Source organism: Hydra viridissima, unplaced genomic scaffold, assembly GCF_058129835.1.
Source record: "Hydra viridissima isolate aposymbiotic clone 2 unplaced genomic scaffold, HvirCarnegie_v1 scaffold_1, whole genome shotgun sequence".
Taxonomy (NCBI): Eukaryota; Metazoa; Cnidaria; class Hydrozoa; order Anthoathecata; family Hydridae; genus Hydra; species Hydra viridissima.
In genome coordinates this window covers 34,701,826-34,726,266 of record NW_028324300.1, presented here as the reverse complement: position 1 = coordinate 34,726,266, position 24,441 = coordinate 34,701,826, and the positions used below count along the sequence as shown (strand labels likewise).

The following is a 24,441-nucleotide window of genomic DNA, read 5'->3' as shown; positions in this document are numbered from 1 at the left end:
GACTACAGAAGCCTCAATCAAATATTACAAAAATGTTCGCAGTGTTTACATTTGATTCTTTAAGAGCATTCGTTAAGTATTAATTTGTATAACTAGTACTTGAATGTTTTATTCTTTCGACGGTAATTTGTTTTTAATAGTAGTTTTTTAACGATAAGGAACAGACTCGCCTCCGGAGATTAAAGAGAACAAAGCCTTCTTTCGCAACAAATTTACCCGCCTTTAATATCGTCAAAGAAGGTGCGTTTCTTAAATACCAACTTTTTATTAAAAACCAACTTGAGTAGATAAAAACATATTTAGTTTAAGTCCTCAACATTGGAAACTGTTGTTCATTACTTTAGAATATAATGAGTATATCAAGACACGTACAAGACATTGAGGTTGGTTTGCTTTAACTTTGAACTTAGTAAAAAATTATCTTTACTATAATAACTTCTATTTTAAATGCTATTGTGCGCGTATTATTTAGGTGCTAGCAATGACGCACTAGATAGGAACAAACATTAGATGCATAGCTATGACTATTACATTCTTCAACATTTAAATATCTTTGAAATTCATAAACGTTTTACCCAGTGGCGTATCTAGGGTAGGGCAGGCAGGGCACGTGCCATGGGCGCCAACCTAAAAGGGGCGCAAAAGAGGCTAAGCATAGAGCGAGAAATTACCGAAGAAATTGATTTTGACAGTGTTATTAAGAAATTTGCAGCTATTAAAGCTAGAAAAAAAAATTGTAATATATGTTACATAAACAAATTGTTTATTTATAATGAATAATGAAGTTTTATTAAAAGTTTGTGTCATCATCTATTAAAAAGTTGTAGTTAAGCACTTTATGTGGGGGGAGGAGGGGCGCGAGATCGGTGTTTGCCCAGGGCGCTATTTACCCTAGGTACGCCACTGGTTTTACCAGTTTCAAAGTGGTCTGGAATGGATCGTAGCGCGAATTAATTAAACGCGATCGTAAAATTTTGTTAAAGGGTCATTTATCGTGTTATAAAAGATAAATCACAATGCCTATGCTCAAATGAATTTTAACGATGCTTATCAAAATAAAAAACATTTTTAAATAGTTTAACAATACAATTCATGATAATGATTTTAAAACTTATAATTACCTATACAAAATTATGAAACCATTTATACAGAAGTAAAGGATCATTAAAGTAGATGTATTAAAAATGTAAAAACATTTAACTTAAAGCAACATACTAACACGTAAATAAATATAAAAAATAGAAATTTTGGATTATATGAAACTTCTTTTTCAAGTTTTTGTACACCCCAGATATTTGAGCTGACACTTTTCAGAAGAAATTTTCGGAAAAAACTGGTGCCGTGTTACCAATATTTGTGGATCCATATCCAATTTTTGGTTGACCTACTAATGTTCCCAGTTCCTCCAAGACCTTTCATAATCTCTGCATTTCATAATTTAATCTTTTTGTTTTCTTTTTTAGCTTGCTAACTCATTACATCTAATCTGTAGCCCACGTGTGAAAAACACTTTAAGAACCGTATCCATTAAAACAAAAAAACAAAAAAAAAAACAAAAACAAAAAAAAAAACAAAAACAAAAAAAAAAAACAAATTATATCATAAAATATAATAAAATCGCAACTCAACATTTTTAAACCATTCACTATGAAAAAAAATAGAAGAGATTAAGTAGAATTCGCGTGTAAAGAGTTACCTACGTAAAGACGTTTTATGCGTTATTACACAGCTTTAATATCATTTATACAGCATTTATCAATTCCATTGTTAAATATGCATATTAAGCTGTTACCTTTATTTAGTTTTAAGCATAAATTTGAAAGACAAATTTTTGAATTATGGCGCTACGATTGACAATACTGGTCTGCGTCAAATATGTTCCTAAGGGTGTCTTGGGTGGCTTTTAATGAAGTTTGCCTTTAAAATCCGAATCAAGCATTCATATTGTTCAATCAGGTCTGGTTTTTGAGATACAGGCTGAACTCTCTAAATGGCGTCAGAGAACTCAATGTCAATTTGACTGCGAGCGTGAGCGGTTGTGTAGTGCTTGCTCGTCTCCAGGTGATGGTCAGCTGGAATACTTGCGCATTTCTATATCTATAAAAAGTATTTAAAGTATATTTCTAATTTTATTCATCCTTGTTCTTTTTACAGGTCAATACATCAGCTAAATAGTTTATATTTCAAATGAATAGAGTAAAAAAGTTATTCAAATGAATAAGTGTAAAAACAGTCCTAAGAGATTCTGCTGCGTGTGTGGGAAGGTAATTTTTAGTGACCAGCAATCCACTATAACTTCCCAAGAAACCCCCAGGAACAATTTTTTTTTTTAAATCCAGGGTAGTGTTATTGACATTTAAATAATTCTATATCGTTTTTAATGGCATAATTTCGTTTAAAGACAATTTAGTTTTAAAGGGTATAATACAAAATGAAATTGCGGTATAATGCAGACCGTTCATCTCTTTCGTTCGGCGAATTTAACAAGTTGTTGAACAACAAAAACAGCATAAACATGGGTGAATTATCGAATTAGGAAAGTGTTTAAGTGCATTTATTTTAATGTTGTTCTTTCTGGCAATTAAGCGTAAAGTTTCTTAAAAAATTTTGCAACAAAAGAGGTGAACATGGCTAAAACCATTCACTACTTCTGTTGAAAATTTGAAATGAAATTATTACAGGAGATTTTTTTGTTGCCTAAGAAATCTCTACACTATATTCCTGTCAGTGCGAAAAATATTGGGACCAATCATTCTGTTTACAACATGCTACAAGTTTTTTACCAACTAGACTACAATTGATCAAGCATAAAAAAAGTTGTAAAAAAGCTGTGCAGTTCAATTTTAACTGTGACGAGTTGTCTTCAAAAAATTCTCCCCCACAAATTTTCCAAGAACAACTATCATCAGTTGGTAATATTTTGCCCGAAAAAGTGTTTAATCTTGTTTTTATTTTTTGTTTTTGTTTTTTTTTTCTTTTTAAATAAGCTAAAGCTTATTGTAATAACTGTTGATTTGCTAGCTATGTTTTTTATGTCAAATCACTAAGTATCATCTTAAATAATTCATTTTGTAAAGGAATATTTCCTGATGTCTTCAAGCTGGCCAAAGTTATTCCAGTCCACAAAAGGTATCTACAGTTGACTGCATCAACTATTTTTACTAAATTTTCATTGATTTACAAAAAGCTTTTGACACTGTAGGTGATGACATTCTCCTATCAAAACCTAACTATTATGGTGTAAACAGCATACCCTTGCAATTGTTTAAATCATAACCTTCCATTTGTCAACAGTTTGTAACTTTAAATGGCACCTTCTCAGAAATTAAAAGTATTTGCATTGGTATTCCTCAGGGATTCTTATTAAGTTCTCTTCTCTTTATTATTTATATCAATGATCTTAATTTTTCTATCAAACATTCAAATGTGTATCATTTTGCTGATGATACTAATCTTAAATTAATGACAAACTCTCTCAAAAAACTAAATAAATATATTGATCAGGATATGGCCAGTCTTGTTCAACTATGGATTCTTTTCTGCATCAAATGAAGAATTCCGTTTGGTTACACAATTTGTAAATTTGCTGTTATATTCTGATTTTTTAATATTTAGAACCTTCTGCAATTAAACCCAAAAATCAATTCATTTGCAAATTATGTATCAACACAGAAAATTAAAAAGAGTAGAAAATATTGGAAAAGAAATGATGATCACAGTTGTTCGGTAATATTTTATTATACTTTTATATTGTTATATTGTTCTGGTATATTTTGTTCATCAATACTTCTCTTTGTTGTAAGCTTAATGTCTAAAGTTTTTTGTAATAAAGTATTGTTATTCAGAATGAACTTTTGTACTATGTCTTTCAAAAAGGCCTTGATCCCTTCACTTTTTAAATGCAGTAAAAAACGCATTTTAACTTCCTCCCCCACCTATCGCCCCTTTTTGTATGATGATTTTTCTTTTTTTTTGATTTTATGCACAAAGTTTCAGTTCGAGATGAAGGAATATAAAAACGCTTTCAGTATTTCAACGTTTCAAATCAAAAAATAAAGTTAGTTTGAACTTCATAAAAATGTGATATTGAGGTGAAGTATTTACAAAATTAAAATCAATTAGCTTGTAAAAAGACTTATTGCTTAAAAACTACCTTTAAACAAAGAGTTTAATGTAAAATCAGTATTTTCTATCTGCCTTTTTCCCTGAAATAACTCCTAAATACTTGACAATAAAATAAAAACTATAATTATGGAAAATAAACAAAGATTTCTATAAACAAAGATTTTGATAAGCAAACCTTTTCTTAAATAATATATAGTTAAGAAAACCTGTTACAAGTACAAGAGAGAAAAAAATAGTTTGAACATTATACTTTAGACACAAACCAGTTCTTAAAAATGGAAGTAATAAGATTATGTGTTTTTCCTTTTATATATTACTATAAATCCTTTTATTTTAGTCTTGCACTGATTTGACAAAAAACTTTCAAGACATCAAGCATACAACGCTAAGTGAAAGAGCTGCATTGAAAGAAGCTGCAAGGTAAAGTTTTTAAATATTTTTAATTTTTTTACTTATAGTTTTATTTTACTTGTTAAAAAAATAAAAAGGTTTAGGCTTTAAATGTAAATTATTCAATTTTTTGTGTAATTCATCACCATTTTTTAAGTTTTTATAAATTGTGAATTCTTAGCTGATTTATGTTGTGTAGAATTTAATTTTCAATCATAATCTTCAGAGTTTAAACTAAGTTTTTGTTATAGATGCTTGAAGTGCGCTGATGCACCTTGTCAAAAGAGTTGTCCTACTCAGTTAGATATCAAATCATTTATAACTAGCATTTCAAATAAGGTAAACTTTGTTATAGTTTTTTAGTTTTTTTTTAAGGAAATGTGGACCTTTAAGATACTAAGAAAAAATTAACTGTTACCCTATTTCAGAAACTTATAAAGTACAGTTTAAAAAGGATTATTAGTGTTGAATAAGCAGCATTTTAAAAACCATTAGAAGGTTATAACTTTGAACTGAAGATCTAAAAATGTTTTAAGAAGATAATTAGTTACATACCCTAAGTTCAAACCTATTGTATGAAAGTACATATCCAAATAATGCAACCAACTGTATACTAAAAGGAAGTAATGAATTATACCCCCTAAGTTTAGATTAAATAATTTACCAGGCTAAAAAACAACACTGAGGCAAAACTAACTCTTGTTGTATTTCAGACATATGCTACAGTTTTAAAGTGATTATCATATAGTGTAATTGCTCTTTAAAAGCCATTGTATTTAAAAGTTATTTTAGTATACTATTTTCATAAAATTGCTAATAATACTTGCTGTGTATATATATATATATATATATATATATATATATATATATATATATATATATATATATATATATATATATATATATATATATATATTGATCTAGAATTATTATGGAGCTTCAAAGGCAATTTTCAGCGATAATCCTCTTGGTTTAACTTGTGGGATGGTTTGCCCAACAAGTGATCTCTGCGTAGGAGGGTGTAATCTTTATGCTTCTGAGGAAGGACCAATTAATATAGGTGGCTTGCAGCAGTTTGCAACCGAGGTCTGTGTCTTAATACAAAGTGATTCTTTATAAAAGTTTTCTTGTTATTTGGTAAAACTTTTTATCTTGTTTGTTTTGTTAAAAGTTAATCCAGGAGTTGTTTGTTGTGTTATTGTTTATTGGTTGTTGTTCTGTTTTTTTTTGGTTATTTTCCTGTTTTTCTGTTGTTTAGTTGCTGTGCTGTTTTTGATTAATTGTCACTCTGTTTGTTGATTGGTTTTCTATTATTTTTTGGTTGTTCTATTATTTATTGGTTGTTCTATTGTTTGTTGGTTGGTATTCTGTTGGCTGTTGGTTTTTCTGTTGTTTATTGATTATTCTGTTGGTTATTGTTCTGTTCTTCGTTGGCTGTTGTTTCTTGGTTGTTGTTCTGTTTTTCTGTTAAAATTTGTTACCATTTGCATTATATTATGTTTTAATTAAGAAATTTGTATATTTTTGTTTCATCGTGTTTGATAATATTTATAGATTTTTAAGAAGATGAGAATTCCTCAAATCAGAGATCCAAAACTTACTCCAATTGAGCTGTTACCTGAAAGTTTTACTTCTAAGGTTTATTTCTATATATTATTAATTTTTTATGAATGCCTTTTTTGTGAATTTTATATATAAATAGAGATATGAATAATTGTTTGCAACAGCTTTTTTTGATAATTATTGATAATTTAATTTAGTTAATTATTTTCGATATCCATGTATTCTTTAATTTTAACTTTAGAAGGTCTTATGTTAATTGTAAATTTTAATTGTAACAAATAGTCATCAAATTTTAAAACAACTTTTGGTCGAAGTTTTAAAAGGACTTACCAACTTACTTAAACTGTTTCCAAGGCAATCCGTGTCCTTCCATTACTACATTTTTGACATTTTATGCTTTAACTGATAATTTAAGATTAACTTTAGGAGCAACCTTTGGAAAAATGTTTTCAAAATCATTTGCAGTGTTTCGGTGTTTAGATTCATGCTGGTTTAATACAAAGTTGAGCAATTGTTATGGACCGTAAAAGAAGTTGAGCTATTTTTAAAATAACATCTTATATCATAAAAATATATCTTACATCATATAAATTTAATTGTCATGAAACATTCCTTGATAATAGAAATGTTTTTAAAAGATCTGTCAAATTCTTGCATTGAACATCTGTATTGTTTGAACTGTCACCATTTCCAGAGATTGGTTTCATTTCCAAATAAGTGAATAATCCAATCAATTGGCAACCATCATTTGAAAGCTAATATGTAAATTGAGTGAAACCAATTTTGCACTAGATGATTGATTAACAGTCATGACCAATTTCTTCATCCAGATGTTAGACTAAGGGTGGAATGCAAGAACCGAACTTCAAATTTGAAGTCGAACTTCAAACCTTAAGTGCGACTTGAGCGAATGCACAAAGCGAACTTCAACTCAAGTCAGACTTGAAAACCGCTAAAAATAGACCTTTTTCAAGTCTGACTTCAAACCAGACTTGAGAGAGCAAAAATTCCTTCCGAATGCAAGAACCCGACTTGAAATTTCAAGTTAGACTTCAAATCTCAAGTCTGACTTGAACGGAATGCAAGAAGCGAACTTGAACTGAAGTCAGACTTGAAAAACGAGAATATTTGAATTTTCAAGTCATTTTTTCAAGTCTGCTCCAGACCAATCTTGAAACCAAACTTGAAAAAAAAACAGACCGCCATTATCATTTTGCTGATGCGTAACAAAACTTTACTATTACTATATAACTTATTACAACCTTTGCAAGTATGAAAATGAGTTTTTAACAAGCAAAAGTAGTTACTTGGGCATATTGACCTAATTAATTTAGAAGGTTACATTGTGAAAGTATATTTTTTAATGAATTCATTACAGAAAACTGAATATTAACATTGCGAAAACGTGTGTCTTTTAAAACATCCTGTAACTCGTATGTAATGATTCAACATGTCATATTTTGATGCCATTAGAAATGTTTATTAGCTTTTTGAAATGTCGAACATCCTAGCATTATAAAAGGCTGTTGATTAAGGCACATTTTTGTGATACGGTATAAAAGTAAATTCCATTTAGTAATAAATAGTTGCAGTTATACAAAGAAGTGATACGTGTAAAAGGAGTAAAAGAGAGTTCATGAGAAGTAGTTACAATTACATGAAGTATTAAAAAAAACTTTTCTTAAAATGTTCAAAAATGAATCGGTATGAGCTGAATTTTAGAAGAAGAAGAAGAGAAAATATGCCAAGTCACATACCAAGGTTTATTATTGACAGAGCTAATCCTTTAGAAGTTTACCACGGTATAGAATTTAAAAGGTGCTACAGATTTTCCAAAAAAAACTTTTTAATATTAGCTAATGACATTGTTAACAACAATGTTAACAATCGAGGGTGCCCTCTTTCAACTGTACAACAACTGGCTATTGCATTTCGGTTTTATGCTACTGGTTCATTCCAAGTGAGTAGATATTCAAGAAACGGTATCAGAAAATGGCACCTTCTTATTGTAGATTTTACATTACGTTTTTAAATAACAACATTTTATACCAACAAATGATTATAACAATAAATAAACTCTTTTAGAGAATAATAGGAGATTTGGAAGAGCTGAAACTCAACTGTTTGTCCAGTGGTTTAGAACATTTCAATTCAAATGGCTAACAAAAGATATCAGTACATAAAGTTTCCAACAGAAGCTGATTTTTTGATAATTTAGCAAAAGTGCTTATAAGTTTTCATGGATATCTGATTTTGCTATTTCATACAAACTTCAAACTTTTCTTAGATAAAGAAAATATTTATATTTATCAACCATTATTTAGATTTTACCAAATTCAAGGATTCCCAGGATGTATAGAAGCAATTAATGAACACATATTCCTATAATAATTCCTTGTGGAGAAAGCGCAGAAATTTATCGAAACAAAAAGGGATTTTTTTTTTGAATTGCCAGGTCATTGCAGGTGCCTCAAATGAAATTTTATCTGCTTGTGTTCAATGGCCTGGAATTGTTCAGGATTCATTTGTTTTTGCTAACTCAGCTATTAAACAAGTTTTAGAAGCTCGCCAACATGTTCATGTTTCAGGTGATTCTGGCTATCCTTATAAACAATATTTAATGACACCTTTTTCTAACCCAAAAATGAAAATGAAATCAGATACAATTACAACATGAGAAGTACACCCATGTTGAATGTTGTTGTTGAATATTGTTTTGGTATATCAAAAAAAAACAATACCCTTGTCTTAACATTCCCTTAGGAACAAAACTGCAAAATTCCATAGCTATAATAATATCCTGTTTTGTGCTTCACAACATTGCCCTTCTACAAAATGATTATTGTGGAGGCAATGAAATACAAAATAGCAATGAAGAATGTGGTGCTAAAGCATTCACTAAAGATATTTTTGCAGAAACAAAGCAAAAGTCAAATTTCAGACTTATTTTTTTTAAAAAAAAATTGTGTCTGATAATGGATAAAGGGTCTAATAACAAAAACATTATTTTTAAATATTTATACTACATATTATTTCAAAAGAATTACATTTTATATTTCAAAATAGTATTATATATGAAAAAAACAATTTCAATAAAAAATAAAGTGATAAATTGAAACATTCCAAAAACAATTTGGATCTGATATTGTTAGAAAATAATAATCCTCACATAGAATAATTCTGTTGTGTTGCTTTTTTAAAACTTTGTGAAAATTTTAACTGTGAAAATTTTCACAAAGTTTTGTTTGTATTGTTGCTTTTTCTGGAGAGAGTTTTTTTTTATATCATCTATTTCTATTTGTTTTTGCATTAGTTCTTTATCAAGATCATGAATTTCATTATATTGCTTTTTTGTATTTTTTTTTATTAAGAGATTTTTGTTTAACGTTAAACTTTGTTCTTTTTCATGTGTTAATGAGCAAGATGCTATCAATGGTTTTTAAAAGTTTTCTTTTCTGTTTCTATAAGTGGCCCAATAATTTCAGAAGACCTGTCTTCATATGTGATCTCTATTGACTTACATATGTAAATGGTATACTTACATATGTAAATGGTATATATATGTGTAGGTATATATATATATATATATATATATATATATATATATATATATATATATATATATATATATACACACACACACACACACACACACACACACACACACACACACACACACACACACACACACACACACACACACACACACACACACACACACACATAGTATTATGTAGTATTAGTATTGAGAAAACTAATTTTGTTTAAAGTAATTTTCTCAGTATTTTTAAAAAAAAAACCATTATTTTCATTAAAGTATTAGTAAAAAGATAAATAAAAATACATTGTAGTATAGTATCATCCCCAAAAAGCGTCAAAATAAGATTCTGCATTTTCTAGAACATTTCCATGTATTTTAATTCAAATGCAATCTGTTAAAATGGAGAAATCAAGAGAAATTGTCTTGATCACTTAAGTGGTACATATGACCAACCGTTGTTTACCAACAACTTAGGATTTGGAACTGAAAGTGCCAAGCTGAATTTATTTTTCTGATGAAAAATACATAGCAAGAACTTTTTTTTTTTTACTGTTATTAACTTTTTATTTAATCGTATATTATACAAATATCATTACACGGAATTTGTTTCAGTAAAAGGTTTTTCCCGTAAAAAAAATCCATTACCGCTATTGGTTGCGAAGTGCATTTTCCGATAAACGCCCTAAATTCAACGCCTCGACTATTTTTCAAGTTCGACTTTCTCAAGCACGAGCTTGAAATTTTCAAGTCTCGTTTACGCATTCGCTCAAGTCAATTTTTCAAGTCTGACTTGACAAAGTCGAACTTGAGATTTCAAGTCGAACTTGACTCAAGTTCGGTTCTTGCATTCCACCCTAAATATTGATAAGATTTTTTTTGATGACAATAAAAACTCTTTGTGTAAAAAAGAGTTTTTAAGCATCCTATGATGTCAGCTTTATGATTTCTATGAAGACAATCATTTTAATGGCAGTTGAATTGCTGTAAATAGTTTCAGTTTTGTTTATTTATTTTCATAAAAAAAAATTTTTCATAAAATAATAGAAAGGATTGATTTTGTGCTTGCACCTCTGAGACCTCTATAATTCATTAGGTATTCATTTCCTAGACACCATTCATATTAACAATACAACTTTTAAGTAAGCACAAAAACTAAGAATTGTTAGAGATGTATCTTATGTTGCAATTTTATTCATCAAATTATCGGTTGTTTTTATCTGGAGTTATAGGCAGAAGTGTATTCAAATTGCCTTGTGGTGAGGCTGGCTTTTTGACTGTGACACTCTCTGCACTGTTATCAGTGGCTTTAGAATTTTGAAACCAGACCTTTAAAGTTTTCTTGATATGTGGACTTATTGGAGTTGTGAGGTGAAACTTCAGACCAGTGCCAAACAGTCATTGCACAAAGCCTGTCTTTTATAGATCATTATAGCTTCTTATAAGCTTTTATTAGAGAAAAGTAAATTTACTTAGGCTTGCCATTATGCCTAGTTTATAGCTAAGACTAATTATTATTTAGCATTTGTTGTTACTAAACAAATAGCTGCATTTTATGTATTTCTCATAATAGATACAGTTTGGTTGTTAAGTTTTCTAAATTGAAAAGTCCACAAATTAAAAAACTCTTTTAAAAGTAAGTAATCATTATTTCAGTAGCTTTATTTTTAATAGATAGCACTCTTGGGATGTGGGCCTGCTTCAATAAGCTGTGCTACTTTTCTTGCTCGCCTTGGTTATTCAAATATAACAATTTTTGAAAAGGAAATGTTCCAAGGTGGATTAAGGTAAGATTATGAATAAAAATCTTCTGAATAAGAATCCTTTTATTTCTTCAAACAATCTAGTTTAACTTTCAAAATGATAATTTTTTAGTTCTTCTGAGATTCCTCAATATCGTTTACCCTATGATGTTGTTAATTTTGAAATTGAACAGATGAAAGATCTTGGTGTAAAGGTAAACATGTTTATCATATCATAACTAATTATGATGATTATGATGATTATTTTATTTGATAGTGATAATTAAGATAAGTGTTTGTGACAATATGTTTAAAAAAATTTATAGTTATAAAAGTTTATTTATAGTTTTTTTTTTAAACAATATTTTTTATTATTAAAGAAGATTTTAATTTTAAAGTTACCCGAAAATAGTAGCCTTTATTTTTTATTAAATATCTAATAAAAAATTTATAGTTTGAAATATAAAAAAAGTTCTATAACGATTTATAAAATAAAACATCATTGATACTAAACTATGTCTCACTACACTGTGCACTCTTTAAAAAACTATAAAAAATACTATGAAAAGTACTAACTATGAATAGAGTATTAACTAACCTTCACACATGATGGAGCATGGCAAATTCTTGAAGGCAAGTTATGAAGTTTAGCAATCCCAATCCTTTTGAAACTGTTATTGAATCTCATGAGATTGTAAAACCAACTTTATGTTGCATGCTTTAAAATAAAAGAAGCTAATAAACCTATAAACTTTTTTAAAAATCAATGATTACCAAGCAGTACTCTCTTAAGTGACTTCTAAAGTCTAATGATTGGACAGCAAAACAATAGGCCAAACTAATGTAAAATGATGAAAACAAAATTTAGTTTTTTGCTTGTGCTGAGAGTTTGATGGTTGACCTTGTAATAACATGGCTATGAGAAAAGGACATTGCAAAATTTTTTTGGCCTTTCCAACTCACTGAACCTTAAGTCAAGATTGAAACCGCAAAGCTGTACAAAGATCTTACTGGTTCAATGTCAAAACAATAGTCTGCTGCAGTTTTCAAATAAGTTAAATCTTATATATATTTTCCTTAAAGATTAATATTGAAAAATTGACCTGAATAAAGTTAAAAGCAGTATAATTTAACCAAATTTTGTTACATTTTTATTGGATTTTTGTTACAAGGTTGAACACGGAAAACCTTTAAGTGCATCAGCTGGACTTACAATCAGATCTCTTAAGAATGATGGTTACAAAGCTATTTTTGTAGGCATTGGTAAGTGTTCTTTTAAATATCAGAATGAAATGGATTTTTTTTGTAGTTAAAATTGAAACTAATTAAACTTGGTGTAACTTGCATATATGCTTTTAAAATTAGGTCTCCCTGAACCAAAGATCGGTCCAGAGTTTGAAGGCTTAAGTATCAAGAATGGTTTTTACTCTTCAAAACATTTTCTTCCTCTTGTTTCAAAAGCAAGCAAACCAGGTAATCTTTTATTTTAAAAAAATACACAATTTTTAAAAATTATCTTTTTTTTAAAAAAAAAAATACAATAACTTTTAATAAATAATCTAAGCAAAAGCTAGGTTTGAAAAATAGCTTGAACCTTTGAACTTCAAACTTTACATATTCTTGTTGGAAAAATTGCCAAATTATTAAGACTAACAAATCAATTATTAAATCTATTCTGGATCATTTAAAGTCCTATTAATTCTGGTTGTAAGCATTCCTCCTAATTTACTCTCATGTTTTTGTTAAATATTTTGATTTAGAGATGCAATCCTGCAGCCTGTTTTTTACACTTCTTCACAAAATCAATTTTACACATAGTTTGCTTACGCATAATATTTTATTAAAAAAATTCAAAATCCAAACAAACTTTTCATCTTCTTAGTACTTTTTAAAATTTGAAACGTGAAATTAAGGTGTCTATCAAATGAGCCCAAAAAAATTCTTTTTTAATAAATAGATTAGCAAGCCCTCTCATTGTGTTTAAAGTTGTAAAAGAAATTTCATCCAAACTGAATCATATTTAGTAGTCACCAAATTTTTTTATTAATTGATTATTCAAAGAGACGGTTATTCATTATCTTTATGAAATCCACTATCAAAAATTCAGATATTTCTTAAACACTGTGGTGCTTATGCAACAATCAATATTTATAATTGTAATCCAGCTCAAACCATTTATATTTTGCTAAAAACCATAGAACAATAAAAATAAAACAATAAAAATTGATAAGTCACACAAATCAAACTTTGCAAATAAGAAATGCATAAGACCCAACCACAAGCAGATTATTGTGAACTCCATAGACTAAATACTTTGTATCAAAACAAGCCAGATAAATGGGCGGAGTAATATATGCAATAAAGATGTTGTTTAAGTCCCAATTCAAAATGACTGAGGAAGAACAATGTGGAATGCAATGTTTTGCTTACTTTTCTGTTACTATCTATGTGCAAAACTGGTTTGCAGCACTTATTGTATCAAAAGCACATCAAACAAACCTTAATTGTCTGCAAAAGTTTTAGAACAACAAAGGTATATCTGCAGTTGCCTTCGAAGCTCTTGTTGCCACTTACAGTACCTCAATGAGGAGCTGGTACCTCTGGAATTAATTGATGATGGAGTTAGTCATGATATGAAACAAAAAATGGTTAAAGCTCTTAGAAAAAAGAAAATTCAACTTGATTTCTTAGACAAGAGTTTATCAGCAAACATCATAAGGAAGTTTCATGACAGCAAAACGTTTCTTAAAAAACCTTTTACTTTTCAGTGTCATTTCCTCAATTGTATCTAACAAAATAGAAAGAAAATAAGAAACATTTTAAGCAAAAGAGTACAGTAAAGTAAAACAGTAAATTGGTAACATGAATTTTGTTAATGACAATACAGAAAGAACAGTTATTTTGATCTGCTCTTTCAACAAACATCTCACAAAGAATGAAGAACAATTGCAGCACATCTTACAAATTGTAGAAGAGCATAGAAATCAGTTTTCAAATCTAATCAAACATACAATGAAGGATAAATTCCTGCATTCTGAATAGTTGTTGATGGCACTTGTGTGGACTAGACCTAATGAGGCCACCAAGTTAAAAACTGTTCCGAATGCAGTTACCTCTAGGATGGTGTGGAAATACTGTAACTGTAATGAATTCATCTAAATTTTAATTGTTTGGGCAAAAAGTTTTTATCCAGGTGAATATTTGCATATGAGTTTCTTATGTCATGTATAACAATATTAGTGAGTGTTGCAAAAACCCAAGTATGAAAATTTATCCTATGAGCTTGGGCCAGTCTTGTTTCACAGATTTTTTTGATTACCAATAAGCATACTAAAATATACCTTAGCCTTACATAATTTAATAGATAATTATATAACTTTAGCTGTATATGTAACTTGGTATATACTAGCAACATGTACCTTCTAGATTTCAGTTATCAACAGTGACATGTCATCACTTAGGCATTTTAAAGATTTCCTTTTTTTATTTTGCCTTTTATGTTTGCAGAATGTTCTCCAAAGTTCTTGATACCTTCTTGAAAATCAGTTTTAAAAATTGAGTTTTAAAAAATAGTTTGATCCAGTTTTATAATTTTGACTTTTCTTTTTCTCTTTGCACATTTGAATTTTAAAATGGCGTGTTGATTTTCTTTGAAATTCCAATTTTTAGTGAACTAATTATTTCAAAATCTGCCATTTTTTTTATCATTGCATCTCAATTGTATAAAAGTATTTATAAACAGTAAAAAAAAAATATTATATTTAACTTTAAAAATATTGTTTTACTTTAAAAGTTTTCAAAATTTTAATGTTTTTTATATCCCAACAGGTATGTGTTCATGCAGATCAGAGCTGCCTGAACTCTATGGGAATGTTATTGTTCTTGGGGCAGGTGATACAGCATTTGATTGTTGTACATCAGCTCTCCGATGTGGTGCTCGTCGTGTTTTTGTAGTTTTTCGAAAAGGCTTCACTAATATTCGAGCAGTTCCTGAAGAAATGGAGCTTGCACGAAAAGAGAAATGTGAATTTTTGCCATTTATGTCTCCAAAGAGAGTTATTGTAAAGGATGATCACATAACTGCAATGGAGTTTTATAGAACAGAACAAGTGAGTTTTATTTATTTTTTACTTGAGATAAAGAATCTATTACATTAGTTTATCATGCATTAGATTTTTTTTTTTTACTTGAGATAAAGAATAAGTAAAAATTAAATTTGTTTATGCAAAGTAATCTTTTCAGTAGAATTTTACATTCAATCACTGAATCAGTGTCAAAATATTAGTAACTTTAAAGTAAAATACAATTGTGAAAACAAACGTGCAGAGTGTAGTGAAAGAAACATTAAAATTTTACACAGGAGCAGACAAAAAAAACTTCACCTTGTGGTTTTCTTTATTACTATTTTAAGCAAAAGTGACAAAAGACCACCACATTTTTTTTCACTCTTTGCTTTGTAACTTTGAAATTAGCTGTTAGAAGTATAATTTTTTATAGTATGTAGTAGTTTATTGATTTTTTTTTTTCTCTGTATAGTCTCTAGGTAGATATTAATTGACCTAAATTTGATTTAATGGAGTAGAACTGCTAGTTAATCTCTCAGCTTAGCCATAATATAGCTACACTTTTAAATAATACTTGTTTTGTCCAAAAATCAAAAAACAAATTTAATAAGAGTGCAACACATAACAAGCGAAAACATTTTCACACCTTTTGTTATTTATTGAATATTTTTTAATCAATAAACTGTAAATTTATTGGGGCTAATTTATTAAGGCTAAAAGAAATCTAGCAGAAGAAACAGGAAATTTTAACATTTAACAAAATTAAACCTTTTCTCTGTTTTTGGATTTAAAGTGTGTTCCTATTTCCTAATATCTGAAGAAAAAAAAAAAAAAAGAAAATGACTCCTAAAAATGTTCCTAAAAAAACTTAGGTTTTTTAGTCAGTATAAGGCATTTAGAATTTATCTGTTTTCTAGAATGTTTATGATTTGCATATAGTAAAGTTCCTGTATGGAACTGTAAAAAAAAAAAAAAATTTAGAAGTATTTAACATTCTCTAGATTTTTTAGGATTCTTTTAGAGCTTTCTTGAACTTTCTAAGACTGTTCTGCAATATCCATAGAGTATAAATTACCAGTGCTTCAAAACAAGATTTCAGTGTTGATATAGTGAGTAGTGGTTGTATAAGGATATTTAATTACATGAAATCAAAAGGTGAACTTCTGACATCTAGATTCAAATAGTTGAGAATGTGTGCAACTCACAACAGAAAAAATGTCACCAAACATGCTCATTTGGTGCACCTGAAACACTAATACAGCAGTTTTAAAATATTGCTGAGTGTCTTAAACTATGACTATAACAGGGAGATCATTGGAGGCTTCAAAATGGTGTCCTGATTGATTGGTCTTCAAGGTGGGTTTGCAGAGTTTCCTTGTTTCATTTATTTTTGAGACTTTTTAGGGTGTTAAGACATTATCACCAAAGGGACTAGCTATAGTGAATTGAATTCTCTGTAGGGAAAATCAGAATGTCAGAAGGAACTGCATATAGACCTTTAAGAAGGGTTGACCACTGCATATTAAGTTAGAGCTTGTGAAACAGTTTGTCACAACTCAAGAAAAAGAGTCAGTAGGCTTCAAACACCTCCAAGATCTCTTTCCAAGGTTTTGAAGGAGGCAAATGTTTTTCCAAGATTTTTAGAGGTTTATTTCAGCATCAAGTTGCAGCTTGATTTAGCATTTCAAAGATAAGAGTTAGCAATGTCATTAAGTTATTGTTATTATGTTGTTAATGTTAAGAAATGTTATAATATAAAAAGGTAAGCTGATGTGTTAATCAAAAAAACTAAATGACAACCTTGTGTTACAAATGAAAAAGAAGACAGGATTATCACAAAGGTCTCAAAAGATGACTTGAGAAAAAGTCAGCTACTTATATGGTTGTAGAGTTGAACAAAAAATACAAAATTGAGTATGGAATTCGAAATGAGGTTCTGCTAAGAGTTTTTTAAAAGAATTTCATCACCTAAATCATATTTGTCAAATGCTCTCATTTGACAAATTTGATTCAGGTGATGCAATTCCAAATACAAATTCTAATCCTATTGAATATTTCTGGAACCATTTACGTTAACAACTTAAAGGCTGAAAATAATTGAAAATCTGATATATTGTACATTAACCTAAAAACCTGTTTACAAAATGTCCATGCTTTTATTGAGTTTGGTTCAAAGATACCATATAGGTTATTAATCTCAACACTCTTGAAAACAGTTTATACTTTTTAGACAGGATGGCAGATTTATTCATTTTCTAACTTATGTTTTTTAAATATATAGAAAGAGCAGGTAATATATGGCAGAGTTACCTTCCCTTTCCCTATATCCAACAGAAAATAAGGTAGATAAATGGTTGTATATTATTTGTGTATTTTTATAAGTTGGCATAATAACTTTTTATTAATAATTTTGTCCTATTTTTTATTTTAAAATAGCAAGAAGATGGAACATGGATTGAAGATGTTGACCAAACAATGATAATAAAGACAAACTTTGTAATTTCAGCATTTGGTTCAACTTTGACTGAAAAAGATGGTAAAATCAATTTTAACTGTTTTAAACTATATATGCATATATATGTATATGTGTGTGTTTGTGTGTGTGTGTGTATGTATATATATAGGCACACACACACACACACACACACACACACACACACACACACACACACACACACACACACACACACACACACACACACACACACACACATGATAATGAAAAAACTAAGTGATAAAGATATTATCTATTAATGGAAATACTGGAAATTTTTATTTTAAAATATTTTTGTTGGTGAAATTTTTTACTTTATGTTGTACTTATACTTTTGTTAATTTTTATCCATTTTAAAATTTTTATTTCCAGTTTTAACAGCTCTTGAGCCATTAACTTTTAATCAATGGGGTTTGCCAGAAGTTAATGCTGAAACAATGGAAACTAGTGAAAGTGGAGTATTTTGTGGTGGAGATATTGCTGGTATTGCTCAAACAACTGTTGAGTCTGTTAATGATGGAAAACAAGCAGCATGGACAATACACAAGTATTTACAAGTACTAGAAATATTGGAAAATCTAAAAATATTATATATACATACATATATATATATATATATATATATATATATATATATATATATATATATATATATATATATATATATATATATATATAAAAGTTTGTATTTCATCATAATTTGTTAATTTCATTATTTTTTTCAATTTCTATACTAAAATTTCAAAATTAATTTCTTAAAGTAAACTCTGATGCTCTTTTTCTAGGCTTTAAGCAATATAGATGTTCCTGTGATACCAGAACTACCATTGTTCTGCACACCAATTGACCAAGTAGATATCAGTGTAGAATTATGCGGGTTAAAGTTTCCAAATCCTTTTGGGTTAGCATCTGCTCCACCCACAACAAGTTCCGCAATGATGAGGCGTGCATTTGAAGCTGGATGGGGATTTCAACTAACAAAATCTTATGTGTTGGATAAGGTTTTTTTTATATAAAGATGTATTTTTTAGTTGTGCACAAACTGCTGCTGCAACTCATGTTATGTTTTTTGAGAATATTTTTTTAAAAATCATTCTGTGAAAATCATTATTGTTAGGATTATGTGACAAATGTTTCTCCACGAATAGTACGAGGAAGCACTTCAGGACACCATTTTGGGCCGGGTCAGAGTTCTTTCTTGAATATTGAACTAATTAGTGAGAAATCTGCTGCATATTGGTGTCAATCAATAACTGAGCTTGTTAAAGACTTTCCAAACCAGGTATGACAAAAATATTGTTCAATTAGTTTTGCTCTGATATTTATTTAGTTTTTTTAGTTCTCTACAAAGCTATGAAATTTTAATCAAATGTATTAATAAACTTCATTTGAGCCTATTTCTATACATGAGTCAGAAGAATTTCGTTTTCAATCTTTCTATATAAATTTTCACATAAACAGTGCCTTTATTATCTAATAAAAAAATAATAAATGAAAAAAATTAATTGGTACTTTGATTACTTTCACCAGTGTTGAATTCAAAGGGAGTACCCTAGCCAGTAGGATGAAACTTTTTTCCCTGGAGAAAAATTTTGAGTTCATAGAATTTCTTTTAAGTTTTCTAATATTTGGTTTTTATAGAAATATTTATCAATATATTTTAATTAGAAATATTTATCAATATATTTTATTTAGAAATATTTATCAATATATTTTTTCTTTTTATCAAAATACTTTTACACTAACTTGTTAAAAAGTGTAATTTCTCAAATTTCTGATGCCATAAATTGATAAATATTTACAGGATTACAAAAAATGGGCTCTAAATGTATTAAACAGCCCATTTTTACAGTGTATTGTTTCTATTTTAGTTTAAAAATTAAAAAAACTCTTTTTGTAATAAAACCTGCTTTGTCTAATAGCCCCTCTGCTCTCCTTGTTTGTGTAGAATTTTCTGTTTACTGGATTCAACACTGGCTCTAACCTGTATTTGTGCTGAACTAAGATTTCATTTCTAATATGAAAATAATTATTTGCTGTGTGTTAATAGCTACAATATAGAAATAAAGAAGTTTTGTACAGATAGAAATTCAGTATTATACCAGTAAAACTGTACTAATAGCACTTTGCTTTTAGCAACACAAGTAAAAAATATAAAAGCAGTATACTTTAAGTAGTTGCCATTTTTTTATATATAGAATGTACATACTCTTTGCAAACCTTATTAGATAAGTCAGGAAAAGAAGATTTTACTCATGTTAAAATGTGATTCAAGATTTTGGTATCAATTCATCTTTTAAATGATATGTAATTTAATTCAACTTTCAAATGGATTTGAAATTTAATGTGTCTACAACTTATGGATTTGTAGGGGCTTAATTTTTAGCCATGCTTCAAAACTTTGAAGATTATGCAGCTGTAATATTAGAAAAAGAAAATGATTTTTTTTTAAAAAAAATTATTAAATAAGAGGTATATAAAGTAATCATGTAATTTTTCATTGAAGTGATTTTCTAATAGGTTCTTATTGCAAGTATAATGTGTGGGTATAGCAAAGAAGACTGGACAGAATTGGCTCAAATGTCTGAGGCAGCAGGTGCACCTGCGCTTGAGTTGAATCTATCATGTCCTCATGGAATGGGGGAAAAAGGCATGGGATTAGCTTGTGGTCAAAAAGCAGAGTTTGTTTATAATATTTGCAAATGGGTTAGAGCTGCAGTAAAAATACCATTTTTTGCAAAACTAACTCCGAATGTCACTGATATTGTGGAGATTGCTCTTGCTGCTAAAAATGGTTTGTTTTCTTTTTTTTTTAATTATGAGTAAAAAAGTTTTCCACTTCAACAAATGAATGATTTTCACTTTCAAATTCTAAAAGAGAATTTTTTTTCATTTAGTTTTTTAATATTTTATGTAAAAAAAACTAAACGAAGAAAAATTCTTTTTTAAAGATAAAAAATTTGTTGAATATAAATTATTAGAATTTATTAAATATAATTTACCATAATTTATTTGCTATTAGCATAAATTATTAAAAACAGTGGAAAAAATGTCCCTTTCCAATTCATAAATTTATTATCTTTTAAACAAAGTGGCAACAACAAAAATAATGGTTACAAAATAAATAGTTTTCTAATAAAGACCTTCTCCTTAGACCTCCTCTTTACTCCTACAGAAAAAAACTGTATCAGATCAAGGAGTTGTGATGACCTTCTCAACCCAAAGTTTTTTTTAAATGGCCACCATGATTGAAAATTATTCCCGCAACCAAGTTAACTGTCTCAAATATTGTTGGCCGTAGCACCATTTTGATGCAACCATATGCTACGCTGTTAACTTAAATTAATTATTAATAAATTTAATATATTTAATGCAATTTCTTATTAATAGAATTTATTATAATTTATTTGGTATAATTCAATATCATTTAGAATGATTATTTAGTTAAATTTATTACGTATGTAATGTACGTAATGTAATTTATTTAACATAATTTGATCAAAGCTTTGTAATTTCCCTTCAGGCGGTGCTTATGGAGTCACGGCAACGAATACTGTTTCTGGATTGATGCATATAAATTCCAATTCTACTCCCTGGCCAAGCATTGGTAAGGAAAAACGTACTACATATGGTGGAGTGTCTGGGAATTCCATCCGTCCTATTGCCTTACGTGCTGTATCTGCAATTGCTAAGGCTCTTCCTGATTTTCCAATCCTAGCTACAGGAGGAATAGACTCAGCTGATGTCGCACTGCAATTTATACACGCAGGGGCCACTGTTGTTCAGGCATTTCATCTTTTATTTTCTAATTTTCTATCTAACCAGAAACGAAAAATAATTTTGTTACGTATACTTGATGCTATATTGTTTACTTTTATGTCCATTCTATTGATATATATTGCATTAAAAATCTAAAGTCAAGAAAACCTCTCATTATTTTTTGATTTCAATTCAGATCTGTAGTGCAGTACAAAATCAAGATTATACCTTGATCGAAGACTATGTTACCGGTCTAAAATGTCTTCTGTACATGAATTCGTGTGACGAATTTGTGAACTGGAATGGTCAAAGCGAGCCGACCATGAGACACCAAAAAGGAAAACCAGTACCGAAAATTGCTGATATTGTCGGCAAAGTTCGTTGAAACGTTCTTTTTTAAATTATCGATTTCTTCTTTTCAAAAAACACTGATTAATATGATAATAAGCTTTTTTAAGTTACTCATGGTCTTTTTTTTAACAAAAGTTTTAAATTTCAACTCTAGTTTGAAAGTTGTTTTTTGTGCTTAGCATTTTTAGTTTTTTGCTATTTAGAATCTGCCTCATTTCGGTGAGTTCAAACGCAAAAGAGAAATTTCAGTTGCTAATAGTATCAAAGAGTCAGATGTTTTGAGAGAAGAACTACTTCCGATGAAAGTGCGACCAAGCGTATCGCCTACACGAAAAATACCAACTGTTAAGGTAGAATGTTTTATTAAATTAGCGTTAAATCTAACGGATTTTCCTTGACAACAAATAAGGGAGAAACGAATAGAATGTCGATTCACTAAAACATTTGCAATCAGTTCGACATAAATATTTAAACGCCATTCAAAAATAATTTCGTTACAACGACGTTTATTTCTTAATGAAATCCGGTTTGTTTGAATAATAAATTCGTTTTTATTCGGTTTTAAACATTTGAGAAACATAATGATAAATACATAAGTCTTCTGAATTTAAATTATACACATAATTATATATATATATATATATATATATATATATCGAAACATATTGCGTTGTATGGAAAGGTTTCAAGTGCTATTTTGTGCCACTGTATTTTTAACGACATGGTTGCTCAGTGCTTATGAGGTTTTCAAATGTTTTGTTCGCTACTATCCAAATATTTGAGTTAATGGTGTGTTATTGTTGCTGCATTTTTGACAAATTATAAGGGAAAAATATTGTTGGTTGGTTTTTTAATATTATAAAGTTTCCCATGAACAATTATATTAAGACATTTGTAATGTGTTGTAGTATTTTAATTCTAATTTACCCAATTGACTTAAGGATATGATTGGTCGTTCTTTAAATTACATTGGGAGATACAACGACCTCGCTCAAAATGAGCAAGTTATAGCTGTTATAGATGACGAAATGTGCATAAATTGTGGTAAATGTTACATGACGTGCAATGATTCCGGTTATCAAGCCATTAAATTCGATCCTGACACACATTTACCTCACATTACTAGTGATTGCACGGGCTGCACTTTATGCCTAAGCGTTTGTCCAATTATAGGTAAGATATTTTATCACGCTTCTTTTTTTTTTCAATATACATAGAATCTTTCCCTCTCACGTTTAATGAATGTTTTGTCATAATTCAGATTGTATAACCATGGTTCAACGGCAGACGCCTTATATTCCGAGTCGAGGCATACCTCTGAAAATCGTTGCTTAATTATTACTTTAAAAGATTGTAATTTGTTTCTTTATAATTGCAATGTTTTGTAATCTTTTTATAGAATATATCATTTTGTCTTTTTTAAAATGTTCAACAAGTATTTACACTTGTAACAAAGCAGTCAAATTTTGTTTATACATTTTAGCGCTTTATAGTATGGCACAATGTACACTATCGGAATAGCGAGAGGGAGAGGGCGGAGCCTGTAATTATAATTTTAGGTGCCTATAGATAAAAGGGAACGTTCGGTTTAAATTATGTACGTGTTGAAAAGTTAATTTTGAGTTTTAGTTATTTATTATTACAGCATAATTATAGTTTGTAATTAAAAAGAAGTTTTGTGAAAAATTACGAGTGAATAACTCCTTTTCCACTAAGCATTCTACTGAAGTTACTGAAGTGTAAATTGTAAAATAGAAGTTACTTCGGTCCATTATATTAGCCTATTAAAAATTATTATTTTTCATAATAATTTTTAATAGGCTAATATAATGGACCGAAGTACATAGAAAAAATTTGACCGAATTGTATGACTTTGTTGACCGATTTAAGGACTGGATTAAATTTTTAACATTAATTTTTGTCTTTACGTTTAAATTACAGAAGACAATCAAACAAATTCATACTTAAAATTTTAGCTTAGCACCACTTTTAGTTATTTAGATATGCTGGCCGGCGTCTTAAAAACTCTTCATCTGAGAAAAACAGCTTTTAAAAATGTTAACATAAAAAATTTCAAAGTAGTGTAAATAAATATGCAAATCTGTATATAATAAAAAAAGTTAAATCTTAAAATGCACCAGTTTGATATGGGTTTTGCTCTTTTTCAAGAGATTTGTCATATCGACTCTTCTTTTTTCCACGAATTATTTGTCTGCGTTTCTTTGCTCGTTCTGTGTTTTTATATATGGCTGAGTATAATTGCTTTTGATCAATTTTCCAACATCCTTCTAACAAATACTTTCCAGGTCTTAAACTCATTTTTTCTAAAAATAAAACACTAGCTTGTCTATCAATGTTAAAATGGGCAACTGCATCAAAAGTGCAACATCAATAACATTGGGCACATGGTCTAGA

General features: G+C 28.9%; 1 protein-coding gene across 6 annotated transcripts; it reads left to right on the top strand.

The window, feature by feature from the left end:
• LOC145191978 (dihydropyrimidine dehydrogenase [NADP(+)]-like) lies at positions 1 to 23,481 on the top strand. 6 transcript variants are annotated; one of them, XM_090087867.1, is made up of 22 exons: positions 62 to 240; positions 345 to 383; positions 3,616 to 3,726; positions 4,463 to 4,545; positions 4,767 to 4,854; positions 5,440 to 5,601; positions 6,070 to 6,153; positions 11,291 to 11,403; positions 11,492 to 11,573; positions 12,531 to 12,621; positions 12,724 to 12,831; positions 15,187 to 15,467; positions 17,859 to 17,958; positions 18,289 to 18,473; positions 18,702 to 18,917; positions 19,034 to 19,198; positions 20,437 to 20,710; positions 21,440 to 21,702; positions 21,872 to 22,051; positions 22,230 to 22,376; positions 22,968 to 23,199; positions 23,288 to 23,481. In XM_090087867.1, the coding sequence occupies exons 2-22, from the start codon at positions 351 to 353 to the stop codon at positions 23,359 to 23,361; spliced, it is 3,072 nt and encodes a 1,023-aa protein (XP_089943993.1). In that variant the 5' UTR covers positions 62 to 240; positions 345 to 350; the 3' UTR covers positions 23,362 to 23,481. The 6 variants fall into 6 exon arrangements, with proteins under 6 accessions (XP_089943987.1, XP_089943993.1, XP_089944000.1 ...); XM_090087874.1 differs by lacking the exons at positions 62 to 240; positions 345 to 383 and adding exons at positions 2,474 to 2,912; positions 3,078 to 3,129; XM_090087891.1 differs by lacking the exons at positions 62 to 240; positions 345 to 383 and adding exons at positions 2,510 to 2,932; positions 3,078 to 3,129.
• Positions 23,482 to 24,441: the final 960 nt, after the last annotated feature.

Excerpts from the sequence above, each read along its gene's own strand:
- LOC145191978 (XM_090087861.1), top strand. The coding sequence starts at position 351 with ATGAGTATATCAAGACACGTACAAGACATTGAG. Across the intron at positions 5,602-6,069 it reads TGCAGCAGTTTGCAACCGAG|ATTTTTAAGAAGATGAGAAT; the intron begins GTCTGTGTCTTA and ends TAATATTTATAG. Across the intron at positions 12,622-12,723 it reads AGCTATTTTTGTAGGCATTG|GTCTCCCTGAACCAAAGATC; the intron begins GTAAGTGTTCTT and ends TTTTAAAATTAG.